Source organism: Rosa chinensis, chromosome 5 (genome assembly GCF_002994745.2).
Source record: "Rosa chinensis cultivar Old Blush chromosome 5, RchiOBHm-V2, whole genome shotgun sequence".
NCBI classification, from domain to species: Eukaryota; Viridiplantae; Streptophyta; class Magnoliopsida; order Rosales; family Rosaceae; genus Rosa; species Rosa chinensis.
In genome coordinates, this window is record NC_037092.1 from 41518837 (window position 1) to 41541687 (window position 22851).

Consider the following 22851-nt stretch of genomic DNA (forward strand, 5'->3'; position numbering starts at 1 on the left):
GGAAGATGCACTAGTAGTTATACGTTCTCTGTTCTTCTATTATCAGCCTCCATGTTTGTACTTTAATATAGGCCATAATTTCCAAATAATGAAGATAAATAAAAAAATAAATAATCTAAGTAGATAAAAAAAATTGCAATAGTAATAGTGATCCAAAATGAATGGAATCATTGGTTTTTAATATATGTGAACGAATAAAACACTTGAAATTTTTTCACCAATGAACAATGTATTCTTTTGGAGTTTTTTAGTAATTTTATTGGGGAAAATTCTGTTTAGTTCTTATACTATGACTCTATCATCGTTTCAGTCCCTGACATTCTAATTTAATCTGAAAAGTCCCTGAAGTTATAATTTTCGTCTAATAGGTCATCGCCGTCTAAATGCTCCGTTAACTGGCTGACGTGGCGCACAATTAGACGCCAACTCAGTGCCATGTAAGCAGGGTAAATAGTGAAATGTCCAATATATCCCTATTTCCTTTTTCCCTTCCTTTTTTCTTTTTAAAGTTCTTTTATTTTTATTTTTTCTTTTCTCCCTATCTTCTTCCTCGTTCATACCACACCCATTCTGAACCAAAATCACCGAACACAAACCCAGATGGCATTTGCTCCCACATGACTTTGCTGGTTCTTCTTCGACCTCTATTGAAATAGCACGGCTGAGCATACCAAGCACGAAACAGGTCGTCTTCCCGAACCATTGTGGGCATGAGCAACCAGATATTTGTGCGGAGGCGTCCAAAATCATAGAGCTCCAGCGAATTCGAGCTCTGACTGCTCTGAAGTAGATGGAGCTTCGTTTTTCTTCAGCTCTCTGGGGGCTCATCCTCTTCTCCGGTAAGGATTTTGGGGTCTTCTTAGTTCCCAAAGGAAGAGAAATTTGATTTGAAAATGGGGTTTGTGTTGTTGATAAAGTAATCCTTGATTTGAAAATGGGGTTTGTGTTGTTGATAAAGTAATCCGGGGTTCACATCCAAAACCAATTGGCAATGGATGGAGTGGCTCAAACCCTTATAAACACATAGGCAATGTCTCATTTTTCCCATGTGGGATGTATATATTCTCAACACGCCCCCGCACGTGTGGCGAATTTTCAAGCCATACACGTGGACAATTTTTGGGTGACGTGGAGCCCGTGTGGCTGTTAGGCATGCACACGTGGGTAACCTGGCTCTGATACCATAATAAAGTAATCTGAGGTTCACATCCAAAACCAATTGGCAATGGATGGAGTGGCCCAAACCCTTATAAACACATAGGCAAGATTGGTATCAAAGCAGGTTACCCACGTGTGCATGCCAAACGGCCACACGGGCTCCATGTCACCCAAAAAGTTGTCCACGTGTATGGCTTGAAAATTCGCCACACGTGCGGGGGCGTGTTGAGAATATATCCATCCTACATGGGAAAAATGGGACCTTGCCTATGGGTTTATAAGGGTTTGGGCCACTCCATCCATTGCCAATTGGTTTTGGATGTGAACCCCAGATTACTTTGATTGATTATTCACAAATTGGGTTTCTAAATTAACCTTGATTTTGATTCAGATTGCTATGAAATTGAATTTTGCAACTTGATGTTGGTGAATCACTGGCCGGGTAAGACCCATTTTGATGATGGTGGTCTCATTTCATTCTTCATTTTCTTTCACCCATTCAAGTTCTACATTTCGACCGATTCTTCTCTCCCTGGAATTGGATTCATACTCGCAACTTTCGAATTTCGATTATGGTCGTCAGGTAAACCAGGCCTGATTCTCACTTTGGTCTCATCCGTTTTTTTTTTTCATTGCGATTGTAATTTCTGTGATTAGACTATTGTGTATCATTGAATTTGGGGGAATGGTCTCGATAGATTGATATTGATCTGTGAAAAGTTTTGAAATTTTGAACTTGTATATAATCCCCAAATTTACTAGACTATTTGAAGAATCAAGTAGCTGTCTTTGCCCGATGATTGTCACTAATAGTAGTAAAACTCATTTGATTGAATTGAAAGAGTTTTCATGGGCAGATTTGGCTGCAAATTCTGCAGCTAAGAATGTAGATTCTGGGTCTTCTGCTAACAGCACTGTCGGTGGTGCTCCCATTGCTGGTGCTCAGTCTCGGTCAACCTATGTCCCCCCGCATCTTCGTCACCTTCCTCAATCATCGGACCCACCTGCTTCGGAATATAATGCGCTTGCTGGGAATGATTGAGGTGGGTATGGAGGGAGTGGCCGCGGTGCTGGCCGCGGTGGTGGGTTTTCGGAGAAAGAATTGGGGTTAGTTTGAGGTGGAATTTGATTTTTGATGAACTTGGGAAATACCCAGATGTTGGATATGTTGGTTTGATCGATTATGTAGGTGTAGTTCTTGGAATTTGCTGATATATGATGGCAATGGGATTGGTGGTTGAGCTCGCGAGAGAGCTCAGTGGTGGTTGTGGTGGTTTGGGTGTGAAGAAGAAGGTAGGAAGAAAAGAAAAAAAAAATGGAATAAAAGAAATTAAAAAGAAAAAACAGGAGGGGAGAAAAATCATAGGGTTATATTGGACTTTTCACTATTATCAAGCTGATTTGGCGTGACTAGGATTGCCACGTCAGCAACTTAACGGTCCAATTTGACGGAATCTTAACGGTGATGACCTATTAGACGAAAATTGTAACATCAGGGACTTTTCAGATTAAATTAGAATGTCAGGGACTGAAACTATAATTGAGTTATAGTACAGGGACTAAATAAAATTTTTCCCAATTTTATTTATATCGTTGAAAATCCAACTTGTACGATCCAAGCTCTGATAAACTTATAAAGATTCAATAGAAAAGTATATGATCTGCTCGCAAGCAATTTATGATTTAGTATACCAGTGTTCAAATGGTTTTTTTTTTTATATCATACTAAGTATTGAGTTTAAGGTAGCTCAGCTAATTTCTTTTACAGGTTTATATAGGAATAAAGACACTAATTTTTGACTATTATTACAGCATGAGGGATATTCTACAAAAATTATGATGATGAGTAAAACTGACACCATACCATGTTCATCGATTTATCCGTTGAATTACAGAATAAATGATTGGTCTGTAATTACAACTTCATTCTAGCTAGAATATAAAACTTCATAATTGTAGCTAGTGACCAAAGGCTTAACTAAGTAGAATATGCACATCATTTCAGCCTTACTTTCTAGTAAATCATACATTTCGATGGCTAAAATAAAAGACTTGAACAAAATGTACGTTGAAGAGTACATATCAGACAAAAGAAGGAATTACAAAAATGCAAGCAAATTAAAGCAACAAGGACAAGTGCAAATAGAAATGTATGCTTTAGAATCCATCTTGATCCATATTGACAAGACAAATAAAAGCTAGTGCTGAAAGCCATCATCATAGATGCTATAGAGATGAAAAGGCAGGTGAGTCCTACCATCAACTTCAAGGGTAAGGACTTGAGGAAATTATTTTCTGCCTACCGCAAGGTAAGGATGGAAAAGAACATCAACATTGCAATTGAAGAGGAAAAGAGTGCCACTACAGCGGCTAGACTAAAGTATAAAACCGCTTTCTGATCATTTGTACCACCTAGAATACTAAGTGCAGCTGAAAACACAACAGCTACAATAATAGTCGCAACGAGTAAGCATGATGTTGTAGTGTCCTTCATCCCTTTTTCTCCTCTATGCATTAACAGCCTATACTCTTTAATGAATAATTGTTGAGGTGTATTTCAGTCCTTGTTTTCCATCTCTACATATTCAGGTGGCACAACCTCCTTATTTACTTTCTGCCATTTCAATGATATATATTAAAGAAGGCAAAAAAGTATTTAACCAAGGAAAGCAATTAAGATTGGCATAGCAGAGAACGTTCAATTTACCAGAAAATAAAAAATAAAGGAAAAGCAATTAAGATGGATATAAAATCAGGAATTGAATTCATTGGAATTTTCTTCTGGCGCATGCATATGTTGCACACATGTAATATTCCTTAGAGTATCCTGATAATTATTTTGTTTGAATGTACACCAAAATGAAAGGTAAATTAAGGCTACAAGGAGAAGAACTACATTTCCCCATGCCTTGTTTGCTTTACACATAGAGGCGGAGGCTTGCAGGGCAGGTTTTCTAGTAGCTATCTTTATGTATATGGATGCACTCGACGTTGAGACTGATCGTACCATTATTGTTACTGCCTTTGCATAGCAATGTGGAGGATCGATCTAAAATAGGGTGCATTATCGAAGACTGTAAGTCATATTTGACACCATTAGAGCAAGTGCAGCGGTTGCACTTTGACTGGGCAAAAGGAGGGATTTGCTGATGTGTTGACCGGGTAAGTGAATTTTTTGCTTCCACCGGCCCATCTTTGACAGGCAAGTCTTGCCTTTTCATGACCAAGGCCAAAGAAACGGGCAAGCCCGTGACTTATTTCTTGACCTAGGCAAAAGCTCTGCCAGCTCGGCCCAAGCACAGCACATGGGTGACGTCAGTCACTGACGCCCATACCAAAACGCGCTGGACGAACGTGTGGAGAAGACAGACCAAGCAGAACGCGCCGCAGCACGTGAGGAATACGATTTTGTCGCCTAGCGAGAACAAGTGGGATGCTCGGTTGACACGTGGAATGTTGTCGTTGGATATCAGCAAATTTGAAAGCAACGGTCCTTTGATCTGGGCCGTTGTTTTCAATTAAACATGGGTGGCTCAGACTGTGATGCCCCGGAAATTCGTATTTATTTTCCGAGGATTTTCCGGAATCTAATTTGTGGTCATTGGACAGTTTCGTGGCTCGTGGATGGAGAGGAAGTGTTTCGGATGAATTTTTATTCGAAAAGTATGACTTTAGGGGGGTTGCAAAGGTTGACTTTTAAAGCGTTGAGATTCTCCAAAAACTTCCTTCACGAAAGTTGTAGAGCGCATCGATACGAGTTCGTGGACATATGGAACGTGGAAATCGGAGTTCGTATGAAAAAGTTATGGCTATTGAAAGAAGTTTCTATTTTAGTATAAATAGGAGAAAATCAGAATTATTTTCATAAATTCCATTTCCTTTTTCGGAAACCATCTTCCCTCTCTCTCTTCTCTCTCGGTTGCTACCCTCAGAATCGAAGAAACCCGTCTGACCCGACCCTGACCCGGCCTACCCGACCCGGCTTTCCCGGCGAACTGCGGCGGTCTCCGGAAACGAAACTTTCCAAATAGGATCATCTCCTCCCTCTGGTCGTCCCTCTGGTGTCCTCTAGCGCCGATTCCCCTCCACGGCAGCGCTGCAAGGCAGTGCAGTTTGAGGATTTCGGACCCGGTCAGAAATCCTTGTTCCGCCGTCGGCGAGGCTTCAAGTCTTCTTGGTTGAGCTCAGAGCAGCCTCCTTGATCGATCCTTGGTGGTTGTTTGGATCGATTCACGTAAAACTTGGTTCAACTCAGTTTAGATTACTGTTCACGGCTTGTGAGGTAGTTTTCGACCCTTTATGCTTGTTTTCTGACTTCGAGCTAGTTATGAGAATTCACAAGCATGCTTAGATGAAGAACTTTGATGTTGGGAGTTTTGTGAAATATTGTGTTTTGGCCGGCGGCGGTGCGCCACTGCCTGTGGCGGCGTTCCGGAGGTGTTCCGGCCACTTAAGGAACTGTTTTTGGTATTATATATGTTCTACTCGTTGATACGAGCGTTTCGATATATAATATGCAAATTTTGGAGTTCGTATGGAATTGTTATGATTTTTGCCGTTTCATATCGGTGAAATTATTCTATCCGTGAGGATTCGAGCGTCCGATCAACTTGTGGTTTGGTTATATCGATCGTGGGCGTATTCCGAAGACTTTGGGAGGTCTCGGATGTGGTTTTGCCTCGATTTGCGCCACTTTGGGGGATTTTAGTTCAAAACAAGGGTTTCAGACTTAAATCGGTTGTAAATTGTTACTGAGTGGAAACCGTATGTGATTAGGTACTTGACGAAGTATTTTGGACGGTTATTTTGGGAATTGGCTGCTTTGTTCTTGGTTGAAGACGCAGCGGGAGTTTCGAGGTGAGTAATCTCACAAAGTTCATTCACGAAGGGGAATACCCTTATTGTTTTGAGAGTTATTTATTAACTGCAAACTATAGTTGGTATTAGTAGGCATTTCTGAGCGGATGACTACATATAGATATATATTTACGTGAAATATATATGTTTTGGTGGTTTGTGGAATTATGGAAACAATGGGCATGAATTGGTGCGTTTTATTGTTTTGTGTTATGGCTTTTCGGAAAACAATGATTATGGAAATGTTGATTTCGATTGTTTTCAAAAGCGTTGAGATTTGTGTAACATTTTGGGTTCAGTGCGACTTCTTTAATGTTTTGCTCCAAGGGACTGTGCGGCCCGAGGACTGAAGGTCTATGACCATGGGAAAAGTGTTGAGATTTGTGTATGAAAACAATATGCATGAAATGATGCTTTTGTAAACCCCGTGAAATTCCGAATATCACTTTTTGATGGAATAATTTTTTGTGACCTTTGTTTGGCCAAAGACTTTTGGAAATAGTTTGGGCTTGGGCCTTGGGCCCAAGAATAGCATAAGGTTAGAGTCCAAAATTTACTTTGGAAACCCAACAGACGGATATGCTAGTGAACCTATCCCAATAAGTTAGTTGACTTTTGACCCGAACATCTCTCTTGATCTAATAAGGTTCTTGTAGCTCATAATAACATCTTTGCATAATTTTGAAATATACTTGTGCGTGCATTTACGATTTCTCGTTTTACTTTATTTCTTAACCATTAGTTGAATTCCTACCCGCCTTACCCGACACTTGCTCGTCAACCATCCCTCCGACTTTATAAAAATACTATTTATTTACTCCTTATGTTTTTCAAACTCAAGCAAATTCCGACAAAAATCTACTTTGCCATTTTTCTACCCAAATACAAGCTTGGTGAGGCCCAATCCTTATTTGGTCTTGCCAACACCTTAATTTGAGTTTACTGGCATTTACTTATTTTACTTTTATTTTTCCCCATCACTTTGGTTTTTACAACTTCTTGTTTTTACCCAAATTTATCTGCCCAAGCTGAGCCTTCTCTTTCACACGCAAAGAGCTTTTCCTCTTTCCTTGTTCACGTCAGAATTGGGCTGAGAGAAAGGAACCTCGTTCAGCTCCTCCCTTCCACGTTGAAAGCATGCATATGGCAACTCCTCCAAGAACATCATCTCAAACCTTCAAAAGGGAGAACCCAACCCAGAAAACGTCATTCACTCTCCTCTTCTCGCCCTTTCTCTCTTTGCTGGGCACATCAGTGTGTTTACGTGCCTCGAAAATCCTGATTAACGACCTCCGATCAAAAAACTTTCTTCCCCAAAGTTGTTCGTCTATGTCTCCTCTATCTAGTTTCAAAATTTCAGCTCCATTGGAGTTGATTTGGGTCCTGTAAAGCCCTCGAAGCGGAAGCTGTTCTGAACCGAGCCTGTTCCGGATTTCTGCTTGAATTTCCTCTCTTGCTCTACCCAAATCCCTCACATCTTACTTGAGATTGATACAAACACTTGGTAAGATTCTGGAACTATCAAGTTCCCCTTTCTTTCTTCAATTTTTAGGCTCCATACGTTCAAAACAACTATTCCAAATATTGAGAAGTTTTTGTTGCACTTTGCATGTTCGAGATTGAGCGAACTTCTTGGCTTGCGGCTGGACTCGATCCAATCAGCTCCCTTAGCTCTCTTTCCTGTTGAAATCCTCAAAGAGAAACTCACCTTTTTTATTAGTCTTTGGCGAGTATCATCCTTTCCATAAAACTCTATATATATTTTTGGTTGTTATTACGAATCCTTGAAGATTATGAACTTGTCACTGCTGTTGTTGGTATCTTGCTGCCTTAATTTTGATTTGTCATCCATTCTAATGTCTAGGGATTCTGCTAGGTCATGGCTACACCTTGAGTATTAGAATCGTATTTGGTTCAAAGGTTATTTGTTGTTTGTAGCTGTCCAAATATCATGTTTCAATGCATTATGTCATCGAGCTACAACACCTGCCCATATAGTATTAGAAAGTAACCTGAGCTATAGATCATTAGGAGCATTAGACATGCCTCTTAAGTGTGTTGGATTTGTGCTAGAACATGGTTATTTTGAACATTGAAATCATACTTGATCAAAGAGTTTATTTGTGTTACTGTTGTCCAAACACCATGTCTTCAAAACATCATGTTAGTGAGCTACAAGACCTTCCCCTTATAGTATTGAAGGGTGACTGAGACTTTAAGCCTTTAGAAGCTTTAGATACTTTCTATAGGTGTCTTAGAGTCTACTTAACCAGCCATTTTGGGTACCAAACGAGCTTTACACAAAAGAACCAATTTCTGCAGTTTTCAGTTTCCAGTATTATCTGACCCAGCTGCATTCCTTTCAAAACTAGAGCTGAATCATTGAGAATTTGGGATCCGTTCCTTCTGGAGAAAGATACTAAACACATATATGAACATTCCAGAATTTGAATCACCCCAAATTCATTTTTCTAGAATTAGTTATGCAATTTTGAAATAGGTGGACAGAAGCTGTTATTTCTGGAGAAAACCTGCACATTGTTTTACTTAAGCTTCTGAAACCTTTACTCTTCACATGGCTTCACTCAAAATTCTATAACCATTTCATTCTTACTGAGTTGGTTGTTAAACCATCTTCTTTCCAAAATTTTCCAAGAATCACCTCAAGTATTTTGGACACTCTTCCTTGACCCTTAACAGTTCCTACTTAAACTTTGTTTCCAGCTTTTGACAACTTGTCTTCTAAAGGTGTTTTTGCCACTTTTTCCTGAAAAACCAACTCTCCCTTAGAGCCCTAATGGTCTAGTTATTAGTTAGTAATTAGGTTAAAGGAAATGTTTTCTTCGGAGAGTAATGTGAGTGAATAGCTAGCCTAGTTTATCGTGATTAATGTCACTTATTTGGTCTAGGCTTGATATCTTGGTAGGATCTTGTGAAGTGGTGGTTGCTACAAGGTTGCATTGAGGCCAAGTGCTGCAAGAGAAAGCTCGAGTTCCAGGTAGGGGATGCCTTTAACTCTATCTATGCTTTTCTTGCATATACTATGTTTTATATGAGGCCTCTTGCATGTTTTGGAAATTATCTGTTTTAACAACTTGAAATGGTTTGCGTGGATTGGATTGATGTGTTGGCAATTGATGGGGATGTAAGGAGAGGTCAGTTCCTCCTTGAGCCACCAGTGGTGGGCAGTGTGCACCATGCCCTTGTTATCTCCCATTTGTCTCTAGCCTTGTGATTATTGAATTCCAAAAAGTGATTGGCTAGATGGACGGTTGTGATGGAAGTGTGAAAGATGATCAATTGCCGTGGGATTGTAGTTACGTGGTGACGATCACGTGGAAGCGCAAACCGGTTTTTATCTATTACTTTTTCTCAAAATGATAAATCATATTTTTAAACTTAGATATGGGGGCGGGCATGGGCAATGACTGGATGTAGGAGCCTAACCCCTACTTTAGTTTGTTTTGTAGGCTGTTGTTGTCGAAGCTTGGGTACGGAGGATAATCCTTGGAGGCCAAAATTTGTTTTGTTTAAAGTTTATTTTATTTGGCTTGTTTGATTTCGTTAAATTTTTGTAACGTTATGTATGGGTGATGATGTGTGTGATTGCTTACCACCAAAGTGGAACCCTAGGGTTAGAACCTCCATTTGTGTTTAGGTCCTAGTGGGCTAGACCTAGAAGACTCACGTAACTTACCATTCAATGAACTTAATGCAAACTTCGGCTAAGAACTAAAAATTGACATAGGTTCTAAAACTCAACACAACACCACCTTCCTTTCCTCTTCCTCGCCTAGTTCGTAATCTTGTGATTACGAGCCAAGCCCACTATACAAGCCCAAAAATTTCGGGCTTATAGATTTCTTGTTTTCCAACCTAAAGGCCTTGTCTCTTTGAGGAATTCTAGGCCCAAAACACTTACTCCAAGTGTCGCGGGTGTAGGGTTCCTTGGGGAGGCAGCGCTATGGTAATCCAGTCTCCGGGTCGCCACAGCTTTTTATTGTTTTGTCGCTTTTCGGAAAACAATGATTATGGAAATGTTGATTTCGATTGTTTTCAAAAGCGTTGCGATTTGTGTAATGTTTTTGAGTCATGTGCGACTCCTTTAATGATTTGCTCCAAGGGACTGTGCGGCCCGAGGATCGAAGGTCTATGACCTTGGGCAGAATACCAGGTAATCACGTCTTTGGCCGGACGAGTGGTTATGTTTCAGTTAGAGCTCTAGTCTGTCTGCCATATAGGTAATTCATGGGGTAACGGGAATTGGTTATTGATAACTCATGACATTACATGTTTTTAGGGAACAAGGTGTGAGTTGCTTCCTTATTAATGGTTTTTAAGGGGACAAGGTGCAAGTTGTTTTCCTTATTAACGATTGATAGAAATCAAGGTGTAAGTTGCTTTCTATGGTACGATTTGGTACGATTGATAGAATTCAAGGTGTGAGTTGTTTTCTATGTTTTACTGATAGAAATCAAGGTGTGAGTTGCTTTCTATGGTACGATTTGGTACGATTGATAGAATTCAAGGTGTGAGTTGTTTTCTATGTTTCGTTTTAAAAGAAACCAAGGTGTAAGTTGCTTTCTTTTATTTCTATTTGAAAGGAAATTAAAGTGTGAGTTGTTCTCCTTTATTTTCGTGTTTTTAAGGATCAAAGCATGATTTGGCTTCTTGATTGAAACGGGCGGGGTTCATCCCGTGATTTTGGTGTGAGTTGGTTTGAGTTACTCATACTGGCTTGCAAAAGCTTACCGGGTTTGTTGTGTGACAACCCGGTACACTATTCAAACGGTGTAGGGGTTAATCCTGCAGGTTAGGAAAATCGGGGTTGAAGCTGAGGTAGCGCCTTTGCAGCTTTATGGTAGGAAGCCATTTTCATGACTTTACCGTTGATGAGGTTTTCCGTTGTAGTTAAACTCTGAGAAGCATTTACGTTTTATCTTGTTGTTGACAATTTAATTCGTAAGCTTATGTAATATATGACTCTATGGAGCGGGTCAATATTGATATAGTAGGTTTAGGGCATCAATATGTGTGTAAGTTAAAGGAAAAAAGTTTTCAGGTATTTGTTATTGATGACTGAACGTTCACGCATGTATAATTATGGGATTATATATCGATTTTCATGTGTGTAAAATCAGGGGCGTGACAGATTGGTATCAGAGCGTAAGGTGCATATTTGGCGACAATCAATACTCCTCGAGTGATGGCCCGTCTGCAGCGGATCCCCATCTGATGCTCTTCGGTATTGATATAGTCGTTGGGTATGTAGTGAACGTTGGAATGTGAGTCTTCAGGGTAGTGTTGGCTCAGTGAACAAAGTGTAGGAGCTTAAGGTAGCTTCCAGGAGTTATAGTCTTTTGAGGAATGAGGACCTTTAGATTTAACTCTTGTTTACGTGGGGGATAGAATTGTATCTTTTGACGTAGTGTTGTGGTTGATTTAGTCCTGATGTTGACTTATACTTGTAGTTGGAAGTTGTACAAGTATTAATCACCGGTTGTTATGCTTCTTAGGTGATGGATTCACAAGGAGGCAGAGCTAGGGGTCGAGGTAGACCTAGAGGCAGGGGTGGAGCCCGAGGTAGGGGCAGGATTCCTCCTCCTGTTGAGGAGATGTTTGAGAATGATATCGAGGCATCGAATGTTGAGCTGCCTGTTCCACCTGTTGTGGAGGTGGCGAATGTTGTAGATCCCACTCGTTTGTTAAAGTTGGCAAAGGAGATTTCGAGGTTGGGAGGAGTTCCATTCTAGGGAGGTACGGATCACATGTTGGCAGATCAATGGATCGAGAACATGAAGACCTACTTCGAGATGGTTGTCTGCGACGACATTGAGAAGAGGAAGATTGCCACATTTATGCTCCAAGGTGATGCACGGGTATGGTAGAGCGACACACAGAGGGTTATGGATGTGTCCACCATGACCTGGAATGAGTTTGTGAAACTGTTCAGGAAGAAGTACTTTCCGCCTTCAGTGAGGGAGCAGTTGGAAAGGGAATTTGTCTCGTTAGTCCAAAGGACTAAGAGTGTGAGGGATTATGAGGCTGAGTTCTCAAGGCTGTATCGTTTGTGAGACAGATAGATGCTGAGAGCATAGCTATAAAGTTTCAGTGGGGACTGAATGATTCGATCCGTCGCGATGTCGGTGTTCTGGAACTGAAGGTGATGGAGCTCATTTTCGCTAAGGCTATGGCCATTGAGCAGGAGAACTTGATCTTCCAGGAGTAGGAGTCGGCTGAGAGGGACTCCCGAAGGAAGGGAAAGGCAACTGCTGAGAGCAGTGAAGGGACAGATGCTCAGGGTGGGTTCTGGAAGAGGCACAGGACTCATCAGCAGGCGCCAGCTAGGGAAGCGGCTGCACCTGTTAGGGCTGCACCTGTTGGGTAGGGAGCACCCCTGAGATGTTACAACTGTAAGGAGATTGGCCATACTGCTAAGGCTTGCACAAAACAGAAGAACTTGGTGTGTTTTACTTGTGGGCAGACAGGGCATTTCTCAAGAGATTGTACCCAGCAGCAGGGTAGGGGACAAGGAAATCAGCGGGGACAGCAGCCTTTGGGGCATGTCTGAGTGGATGCTAATTTCAGCAAAGTGTAGGGAATGGAGGTGTCTTATCGGCCTTAAGACTTTTCTTGCTAAGGCGAAATGTGATAGTAGAGAACCTAATTTCTTTATGTGCTGTGACAGGCTTTGCCTGATGTCCATAGTTAGACTTTTGCGTGTGGCTTCCTTTTGTAAAATACTGTTTTAGGTGGTATGTTGCATGATGCATTTTTCATTGTTGTAATAGAGGAGTCTTTTACAACCTTGTTTGTATGTGCAATACCATGTGACAATTGATGAGTAGTTTGGCTGAGGCTGAATCTCATTTTGTTGTGTTCGGAGATAGTTGGAATGCTTGTTGTGATTTTGCAAATAGTTGACTGTGGCAAGACCTAGAGTTTATCGATTTATTTGAAATGAAATGTCATTTTGAATTTAGCAATGAGAGTGTTGCAATAGATGATATGTGAGGACAAGACTCTGGACTCTTAGGTAGTTGTGCATAGTGCTGTAGTTTTGCAGAATTGTTGTTGCATTGGTACGTGATTGAAACAGGTGAGATGTTTAGATTGCCTCCAAGTGGGATGGTTGGATGCATTTGAATTGCGATATTAGATAAGGTACCTATATTGATTGTTAAGTGAGATGCATGTTGTACCTTGAGGTGTGGAGATTTGATGTTTAGGTCAGCCATATCTCCAAGGTGTTAGGTGGTGCGGCATATTTTATTGTTTCTATGCCAATGATGAAGTTTATAATGGATCCAATGTGGTTGATCGTGTTGAAATAGAAGATGTGGCAATCATCGTTAGTGTTTGGATTGTTTTCTGTATGGATTACAGAGAAACTTTGATCGGGGATAATTGATTAGTTTAATACCCTGTGGAGGCTTCAGAATGAGTGTTTTCTTGCAGGAGAATCAGAATTGGATTTTTGGGGATGATTTTATTCGTACTTGTTCATTTTGTACGTTTAAATTTCGGGACGAAATTTCTTTAAGGGGGGTGGAATGTGATGCCCCGGAAATTCGTATTTATTTTCCGAGGATTTTCCGGAATCTAATTTGTGGTCATTTGACGGTTTCGTGGCTCGTGGATGGAGCGGAAGTGTTTCGGATGAATTTTTATTCGGAAAGTATGACTTTAGAGGGGTTGCAAAGGTAAGCGTTGAGATTCTTCAAAAACTTCCTTCACGAAAGTTGTAGAGAGCGTCGATATGAGTTCGTGGACATATGGAACGTGGAAATCGGAGTTCGTATGAAAAAGTTATGACTATTGAAAGAAGTTTCCATTTTAGTATAAATAGGAGAAAATCAGAATTATTTTCATAAATTCCATTTCCTTTTTCGGAAGCCATCTTCCCTTTCTCTCTTCTCTCTCGGCTGCTACCCTCAGAATCGAAGAAACCCGTCTGACCGAACCCAGCTTTTCCGGCGATGAAACTTTCCAGATAGGATCGTCTCCTCCGTCTGGTCGTCCCTCTGGTGTCCTCTAGCGCCGATTCTCCTCCACGGCGGCGCTGCAAGGCGGTGCAGTTTGAGGATTTCGGACCCGGTCGGAAATCCTTGTTCCGACGTCAGCGAGGCTTCAAGTCTTCTTGGTTGAGCTCAGAGCAGCCTCCTTGATCGATCCTTGGTGGTTGTTTGGATCGATTCACGTAAAACTTGGTCCAACTCAGTTTGGATTACTGTTCACGGCTTGTGAGGTAGTTTTCAACCCTTTATGCTTGTTTTCTGACTTCGAGCTAGTTATGAGAATTCACAAGCATGCTTAGATGAAGAACTTTGATGTTGGGAGTTTTGTGAAATATTGAGTTTTGGCCGGCAGCGGTGCGCCACCGCCTGTGGCGGCATTCCGGCGGTGTTCCGGCCACTTAAGGAACTGTTTTTGGTATTATATATGTTCTACTCGTTGATACGAGCGTTTCGATATATAATATGCAAATTTTGGAGTTCGTATGGAATTGTTATGATTTTTGCCGTTTCATATCGGTGAAATTATTCTATCCGTGAGGATTCGAGCGTCTGATCTACTTGTGGTTTGGTCATATCAATCGTGGACGTATTCCGAAGACTTTGGGAGGTCTCAGATGTGGTTTTGCCTCTATTGGCGCCACTTTGGGGGATTTCAGTTCAAAACAGGGGTTTCAGACTTAAATCGATTGTAAATTGTTACTGAGTGGAAACCGTATGTGATTAGGGACTTGACGAAGTATTTTGGACGGTTATTTTGGGAATTGGCTGCTTTGTTCTTGGTTGAAGACGCAGCGGGAGTTTCGAGGTGAGTAATCTCATAAAGTTCATTCACGAACGGGAATACCCTTATTGTTTTTAGAGTTATTTATTAACTGCAAACTATAGTTTGTATTAGTAGGCATTCCTGAGCGGATGACTATATATAGATATATATTTATGTGAAATATATATGTTTTGGTGGTTTGTGGAATTATGGAAACAATAGGCATGAATTGGTGCGTTTTATTGTTTTGTGTTATGGCTTTTCGGAAAACAATTATGGTGGGAAATGGTATTTCTATTGTTTTGAAAAGTGTTTGAGGATTTGAGAGTCACAGGTTGTGATTTCTATTGTTTTGAAAACAACCCGGTATACTATTCAAACGGTGTAGGGGTTAATCCTGCAGGTTAGGAAAATCGGGGTTGAAGCGGAGGTAGCGCCTTTGCAACTTTGTGGTAGGAAGCCATTTTCATGACTTTACCGTTGATGAGGTTTTCCGTTGTAGTTAAACTCTGGGAAGCATTTACGTTTTATCTTGTTGTTGACAATTTAATTCGTAAGCTTATGTAATATATGACTCTGTGGAGCGGGTCAATATTGATATAGTAGCTAGGTTCAGGGCATCAATATGTGTGTAAGTTAAAGGAAAAAAGTTTTCATATATTTGTTATTGATGACTGAACGTTCACGCATGTATAATTATGGGATTATATATCGATTTTCATGTGTGTAAAATCAGGGGCATGACATCGACGGTAATAGAATTAATAGCTATGTATAGGGTTGTAACGTTAAGAAACGGTAAGAAAAAAAATTGTAAAAAATTCTAACAATTTCTCTATAAATACCTAGCATTTTCTTTACATCTCACACCCAAAATACTAGAGTTCATAGTTACACCTTCCTCCTCTTTATATAGCTCTCATCATCTATATTTTTCATTATCCACTATGGCCGAACAAAGGGGAAACACACGTTCCCTGGCCGGACAAGATGGAGATCAAAATGAAGATGAGAATACCCAAGACAAAAGGAGATGGACGGATGAGGAAGATGTTCAATTGTGCAAGTTTTGGAAAGTTGTAAGCCAATGTCCGGCTGTGGGCACAAATCAGAAAAAAACGACTTATGGTTACACGTGGAGCGACACTTTGACACAAATTGGCCCAAGAGCCGATCAGCCCAATCTTTACAGGGAAGGTGGAAAATTTTGAAGGTTGAACACTTTGAGTGGCATTGTGCATTAAGGCAAGCGAAAAATTGGTACAAGAGCGGTTCGAATGCGGTTGATGAGGTATGTATTTGTTGATAAATCATTTAATTTGTTGATACATTATAGTAAAATATTACATGATAAATAATGTAGTAATTATAATATCGTTTTAATTGTAATAATTGTTTTTCGTTATAATTAAAATAATTAGTTGATAAATAATGATGTAATTACAACGATGTTTGTATTTGTACTAATTGATTTTTAACGCAAAATAGTGAGATAATTTCTTATTAAAATTATGACCTTTATAATGTAAAATTATAGTAAAATATTACATGATAAATAATGTAGTAATTATAATATCGTTTTAATTGTAATAATTATTTTTCGTTATAATTAAAATAATTAGTTGATAAATAATGATGTAATTACAACGATGTTTATATTTGTACTTATTGATTTTTAACGCAAAACGGTGAGATAATTTCTTATTAAAATTATGACCTTTATAATGTAAAATTATAGTAAAATATTACATGATAAATAATGTAGTAATTATAATATCGTTTTAATTGTAATAATTGTTTTTCGTTATAATTAAAATAATTAGTTGATAAATAATGATGTAATTACAACAATGTTTATATTTGTACTTATTGATTTTTAACGCAAAACGGTGAGATAATTTCTTATTAAAATTATGACATTCATAATAGATGACCCTTCATAATAGCGTTTATATTTGTACTAATTGCATTTTTTATTGTTTTTTGTTTTAATTACGTAGCAAGATTAAGCATAAAAATTGTGGCATGCCGGGATGAAGAGAAAAACTGGGAAGGCCAAAAGACACAATTTTCAAAGTTTTAATAGTTACGCTGTTGTGGAGGACTTTGCACAATTTAAAGACATCTCTAACCATACATCCGGAGGAACATCAAATGAGGGAAATCAACATATGCGCACACAACCAATTCCTGGAAATTCTCCTATCAACTTGGACATGGATGTAGATGAGGTAATTGTAGGTGAAACTGCATATCCTAATGTGAGGCCTCAAGGAAGGAAGGCTGCAAAAGAAGCAATACGAAAAGGAAAGAAGGCAGCGAAAGATCAAAGTCCTTTGTCACACTCTCGAGAGTATAGCAAATAACTAAATAGAGGCAACAGCGGGCAAGAAAAAACTCGATGACGAATTCGCTCGAAGTCTCCAAGAGGAAGAGAAAAGAGCATGTATCTTCTTGCAAATCGAAATGCGAAAAGAGCAACTCCTATTTCAAGAAAGGCAAGATCGAATTAAAGAGAGGGAAGAGCGAAATAAAACTTTACTGATGTGCAAGGGAAAGTCAAAGAGGGGCTCTGTGAACAGTCTTCCTCCTCCTGCCCACCCTTCCTCCTCTGCTTTGAGAACCACGTGAAAGGAGAGGGGCCCAGCTAAAGCGTGAAACACTCCGCCTAGGGAGTACGGTCGCGTCCCTCTCTCACTTGTTACGAAGTAGGAGTCTTGGAAGGCGGTTAACACTTTCTGGATGGTTTTGATTATTCGACTTATTGGTTAGACGAGATCCGTCCAGCACTTCTGGTCTCGAGGGAAGAGCGAAATAAAGAGAGGGAAGAGCGTATTATGGAGATTGATACAAGTAAAATGACGCCAAATAAAAAGCGTTATTGGTCAAGAAAACAAAAGAAGATAGCGGAGAAAGAAGATCTTGACGAGCAGCCGCCACCTTCTATGGGTAGATACTATCCGCAACCCAATTTTGGTGATGCATTCCCACAACAAAATTTTGGTGGTGCATACCCACAACCTCCTAACCCCGATGCATACCCACAACCACCTTACCCCGGTACATACCCACAACCACCTTGCCCCGATGGATTCCCACAACCTCCATTAACTGGTGGATTCCCACCATCTCCCTTCACCGGTGGATTCCCACAACCCCTTTACCCCGGTAGATACTATCCGCAACCACCTTACCCCGGGGGATATCCTACACAACCACAATTTTCACCTTTCTCTACGGGTGATTCCACCAACCCTAACCCTAATGATGAGCCTTCAAACACAAATTGGATTCCTAGAGAGGATGAGGATTATGATTTGAATAATTAGGTTATTATGCATGTTGTGTAATTGTATTTTACTTATTCCTAGTTTTTCATTTATGTAAGCGACAATTTAATGAAATAAAAGTTGTATTTGGAAATTTCCCTTATTAAAGCACACACCTTATATTCAAAATCATAGCACATAATAAACATAATACAAGCCAAATTCAAATCACATTGACATAAAAAACATAGACATTAGCCAAATTAAAAGCACACCAACTTCCCAAAACATAATACAAGCCAAATTCAAAGCACACAAACATAACAAAACATAGATATTAGCCAATTATTCCAAAAAATCTATATTATGATCTAGATCTCCATGTTGCCTTGAACGTTCCAGAAATGCTCTATCAAATCTTCTTGAAGGTTTGAGTGACTGTTTGCACTTCTAATGGCATCATATCGATCCATGAATCTGTTGAAGTAATAACCATCTCTACCAACAGGATCGAAGTCATCACCGGTCGGTCCTTCCCAAACCTAGGCCTCATATTGTTATCTTCTTCTTCATCGGACTCCAAATCCTCATCTCTGTCATCTGGTCTTTCATCCTAGATTATCATGTTGTGTAATATAATACATGTCAGCATGATGTATTGAAGGTCTTCTCCATCCCATCCACGAGCCGCTCCTTGAACAATACTAAAGTGCGACTGTAAAATGCCGAAACATCTTTCGACATCCTTCCTGTACCCCTCTTGAGCCTAGGAAAACTTCAGATCCTTGGGTAGTGTAGGCCTTGGAATTGATTTCACTAAAGTCGCCCATTGCGGATAGATACCATCAGGGAGATAGTACCCTAAATTGTGAATCCTGTTATTCGCTTGAAATTAGATCCGAGGGACTCGACCAGCAGCGAGCTCGTCAAACAACGGGGACTTAGCAAGGATGTTGAGGTCGTTGCATGATCCAGGCATTCCAAAGAAGGCATGCCATATCCATGTGTCATAAGAGGCGACTGATTCGAGGATGATAGTGGGCACACGTTTTCGACCGCTGTATTCTCCAGCCTAACCTGTTGGGCAATTCTTCCATTGCCAGTGCATGCAGTTGATGCTTCCAATCATCCCAGGAAAGCCCCTTCTCTCAGCTTTGGCAAGAAGTCTTCTGAGGTCGCCCGGATTAGGAGCCCGGAGGTATTCTGCCGAGTACAGATTAATGATTCCTCTTGTAAATTGTTTCAGAGCCTCAATGGATGTAGATTTCGCCAACCAACAATACTCAGTACATTGATCTGCCCCGGCACCATAAGCAAGCATTCTTAAGGAACATATCAGCTTCTGTTGGGAAAGTAGTCCGACTTTGCCTGCAGCATCTGATTTCTGGACAAAGTATGAGTCATAGCGACAAAGGTCACTGGAGATGCGGTTGTGACTCATCCTGTACCTTGTCCGGAATACCTCTTCACTGAAAACTAGACGCTCCACAAAGTAATCTTCCATCATGTTTTTCCCTCTTGATTCCCTAAATCGCTCCTCATTCGGTGCACTCCCCGGTTGAGAACCCCTTCATCGTGATCTGGAGGAAGCTTTAGCTTCAGCGACTGCTGCTACCACAAGTACATTAGTCGTACACAGCTCTTCAAGATCTTCATCTCGAGATTGTCGATACTTAGCCCACAATCTCTTCATTGAAATGAGGGAAGGAGAGGAAATGTGTTGGATCTGGAGAATATGAAAACGGATGAGATTTGTGAATATCAGCTTGTGAGGAATGGTGTGCTGCCTCTTGCTCAATTTATTTACAATTTTCACATAAAACGTGATCACACTTCGAGAACACGTGTCCACTCCTGGTTCGACGTAATCTGATCTGAAATTTTAGATAAGATTACATCAACAATAACCGTTAGATTGAATAGTATGCAAATGATCTGGTCCTTTCAAAAATTGTCGGTTGTGCCTTCACTCATTTCAAGGAAATTTGTCCGTTGTGCCTTCACTCATTTCAAGATAAATTGTCGGTGGCTCATAATTTGTCCGTTGTGCTTTCACTCATTTCAAGATAAATTGTCGGTGGCTCATAATGTGATGCCCCAGAAATTCGTATTTACTTCCGAGGATTTTCCGGAATTTAAATTGTGGGTATCGGACGTTTTCGTGGCTCGTGGACGGAGCGGAAGTGTTTTGGACGAATTTTTATTCGTAAAGTGTGGAATTAGGGGGGGTTTCAAGGTTGACTTTTGATACGTTGAGATTCTCCAAAAACTTCCTTCACGAAAGTCGTAGAGCGCGTCGATACGAGTTCGTGGACATGCGGAACGCATAAATCGGAGTTCGTATGAGGAAGTTATGGCTATTGGAAAAAGTTTCCATTTTAGTATATATAGGAAAAATCAGAAAAATATATTCATTTTTCCACTTTCCTTTTCCGGAAACCACACTCTCTCTCTCTTCTCTCTCGTCCGCGTCTTCAGAGTCGAAGTTTTTCGACTGACCCGACCCGGACCCGGTCGATCCGACCCGACGTTTCCGGCGAGCTCCGGCCATCTCCGGCGACGAAATTTTCCAGACAGGATCGTCTCCGCCGTCTGGTGGTCCCTGTGGTGTTCTCTATCGCCGATTCTCGGTGGTAGCGGCGGTAGAAGGCGGTGCAGGTTGGTGTTTTCGGACCCGGCCGGAAAACACAACTCCGGCGACTTCATGGCTTCAACGATTCCTTGGTTGAGCTCAGAACGGCCTCGTTGATCGATCCTTGGTGGTTGTTTGGATCGATTCACGTGAAACTTCGATCAACTCGGATTGGATCACTGTTCACGGCTTGTGAGGTAGTTTTCGATCCCTTAGGCTTGTTTTCTGACTTCGATCCAGTTATGAGAATTCACAAGAATGCTTAGATGAAGCTTTTTGATGTTGGGAGTTTTGTGAAATAATGTGTTTTTGGCCGGCGGCGGTGCACCACCGTCTGTGGTGGCGTTCCGGCGGTGTTCCGGCCACTTAAGGAATTGGTTTTGGTATTATATATGTTCTACTCGTTGATACGAGCGTTTCGATATATAATATGCAAATTTTGGAGTTCGTATGGAATTGTTATGATTTTTGCAGTTTCATACCGATCGATTTATTCGATCCTTGAGGATTTGAGCGTCCGATCGACTTGTGGTTTGGTCACATCGATCGTGGACGTATTCCGAGGACTTTGGGAGGTCTCGGATGTGGTTTCGCCTCATTTGGCGTCACCTTGGGAATTTTGGTTCGATTTAGGGTTTCGAACGTTATCCCTTGTGATTCGTTGACTGAATGAGAGTTGTAATTCCTTAGGTACGTGACGTAGTACTCCTCGGACGGCTATTTTGTGGATTGGCTGTCTTGTTCTGTATTGAAGACGCAGCGGGAGTTTCGAGGTGAGTAATCTCACAAGGTTCATTATGAACAGAATTACCATTATTGTTTTGGCGTTAATTATTTAACTGCAAACTATAGTTGGTATTAGTAGGCATTCCTGAGCGAATGACTACATATATATATTTAGATGAAATATATATATATCCTTGTGGATGATTGTGATGAATAATAATATGCATGATGGTGTTCATATTATTGTTAAGTATGACTTTTCAGGAAACAATATTATAGAAAAAGATGTTTTCTATTGTTTGAAAAGTATTGAGTTTGATGTTACATTTTTGAGTCAAGCGTGACTCTTTTTAAATGTATTGGTCCTTGTACCAAGGGTCACAGATGGTGAGCAGGGATGGGAAAGCCGGAACTAGATGGTCGTAACGTTTTTAGGTCAGGTGTGACTTACTTAACGTTGACTTGAGACCAGATGGGGTCTGAAAAACATGGGTCGCAGATGGTGACCAACGGTTGGTTCTAAGACCAGACGGGGTATGAAAACCAAGAGTCACAGACGGTGATAGGTTGCAGATGGTAACCAATGATTTATCTGTGTTCTGAGTCTAGTTACCATAGATGTATTGTGGCAATTCTGAGTGAATGAGTATGTGTGTACATATATATATATTATGGGGTATATATATATACATATGTATTCATGTATTGGTTGCATTTCTGAGTGAATGAGTATGTGTGTACATATATATATTATGGGGTATATATATATACATATGTATTCATGTATTGGTTGCATTTATGAGTGAATGACTATGTGTGTACATATATATATACATACGTATTCATGTACTAGTGGCTTCGTGGTGAATCTGTGTTGATGTGTTGTGTGTCTAGGTTGGACTGATTTGTTGTTGGTACATCATGGGGTTAGTGGGGAGCTATCTGATGCTCATGAGTACGTGTTTCTTTAAAAGAGAGTTTCGGGGATTCTTTCTTTTAAATGTCCTGGGAGGACTTGTGAATCATATTATATATGTCACAGATGGTGACTAATGGTTGATCTGAGACCAGATGGGGTCTGAAGATCATATGTCACAGATGGTGATAGGTCGCAGATGGTGACCAATGGTTGATTTCGAGATTGGATGGGGTCTGAAGATCATATGTCACAGATGGTGACAGGTCGCTGATAATGACCAAGGTAAGAAATAAGGAATCACGCAGTTAGCCGGGCGAGTGGTTACGATAAGCTAGAGCGCTAGTATGTCTGCCATGGTACCTCATGGATCTAAGTAGGTTACTTATGACTCCTGGGTACGTATTTTGTCCAGGTTGGACTAAGAATCATATGCTATTTGTTAGGTTAACGATAGGTATGATTGATGTGCGTGTGTGTTTTATCCAGGTTGGATCAATTAATCAGATTTG

The 22851-nt window shown here is 40.4% G+C and overlaps 1 protein-coding gene and 1 long non-coding RNA gene across 2 annotated transcripts; one reads left to right on the forward strand and one right to left on the reverse strand.

Annotated features, from left to right (window-relative positions):
* The first annotated feature begins 546 nt into the window (after nucleotides 1-546).
* Nucleotides 547-1955, forward strand: LOC112167420. Its single transcript, XR_002923771.2, has 2 exons — nucleotides 547-839; nucleotides 1550-1955. It is a non-coding gene; the product is annotated as an uncharacterized LOC112167420 (long non-coding RNA).
* Nucleotides 1956-19137: 17182 nt separating this feature from the next.
* On the reverse strand, nucleotides 19138-19572 carry LOC112203842. Its single transcript, XM_024344751.1, has one exon. It carries the CDS (start codon nucleotides 19570-19572, stop codon nucleotides 19138-19140), a length of 435 nt encoding a protein of 144 aa, XP_024200519.1.
* Between the last annotated feature and the right edge of the window lie 3279 nt (nucleotides 19573-22851).

Coding starts and splice junctions, on each gene's coding strand:
- LOC112203842 (XM_024344751.1), bottom strand. CDS start 19,572: ATGATGGAAGATTACTTTGTGGAGCGTCTAGTTTTCAGTGAAGAGGTA.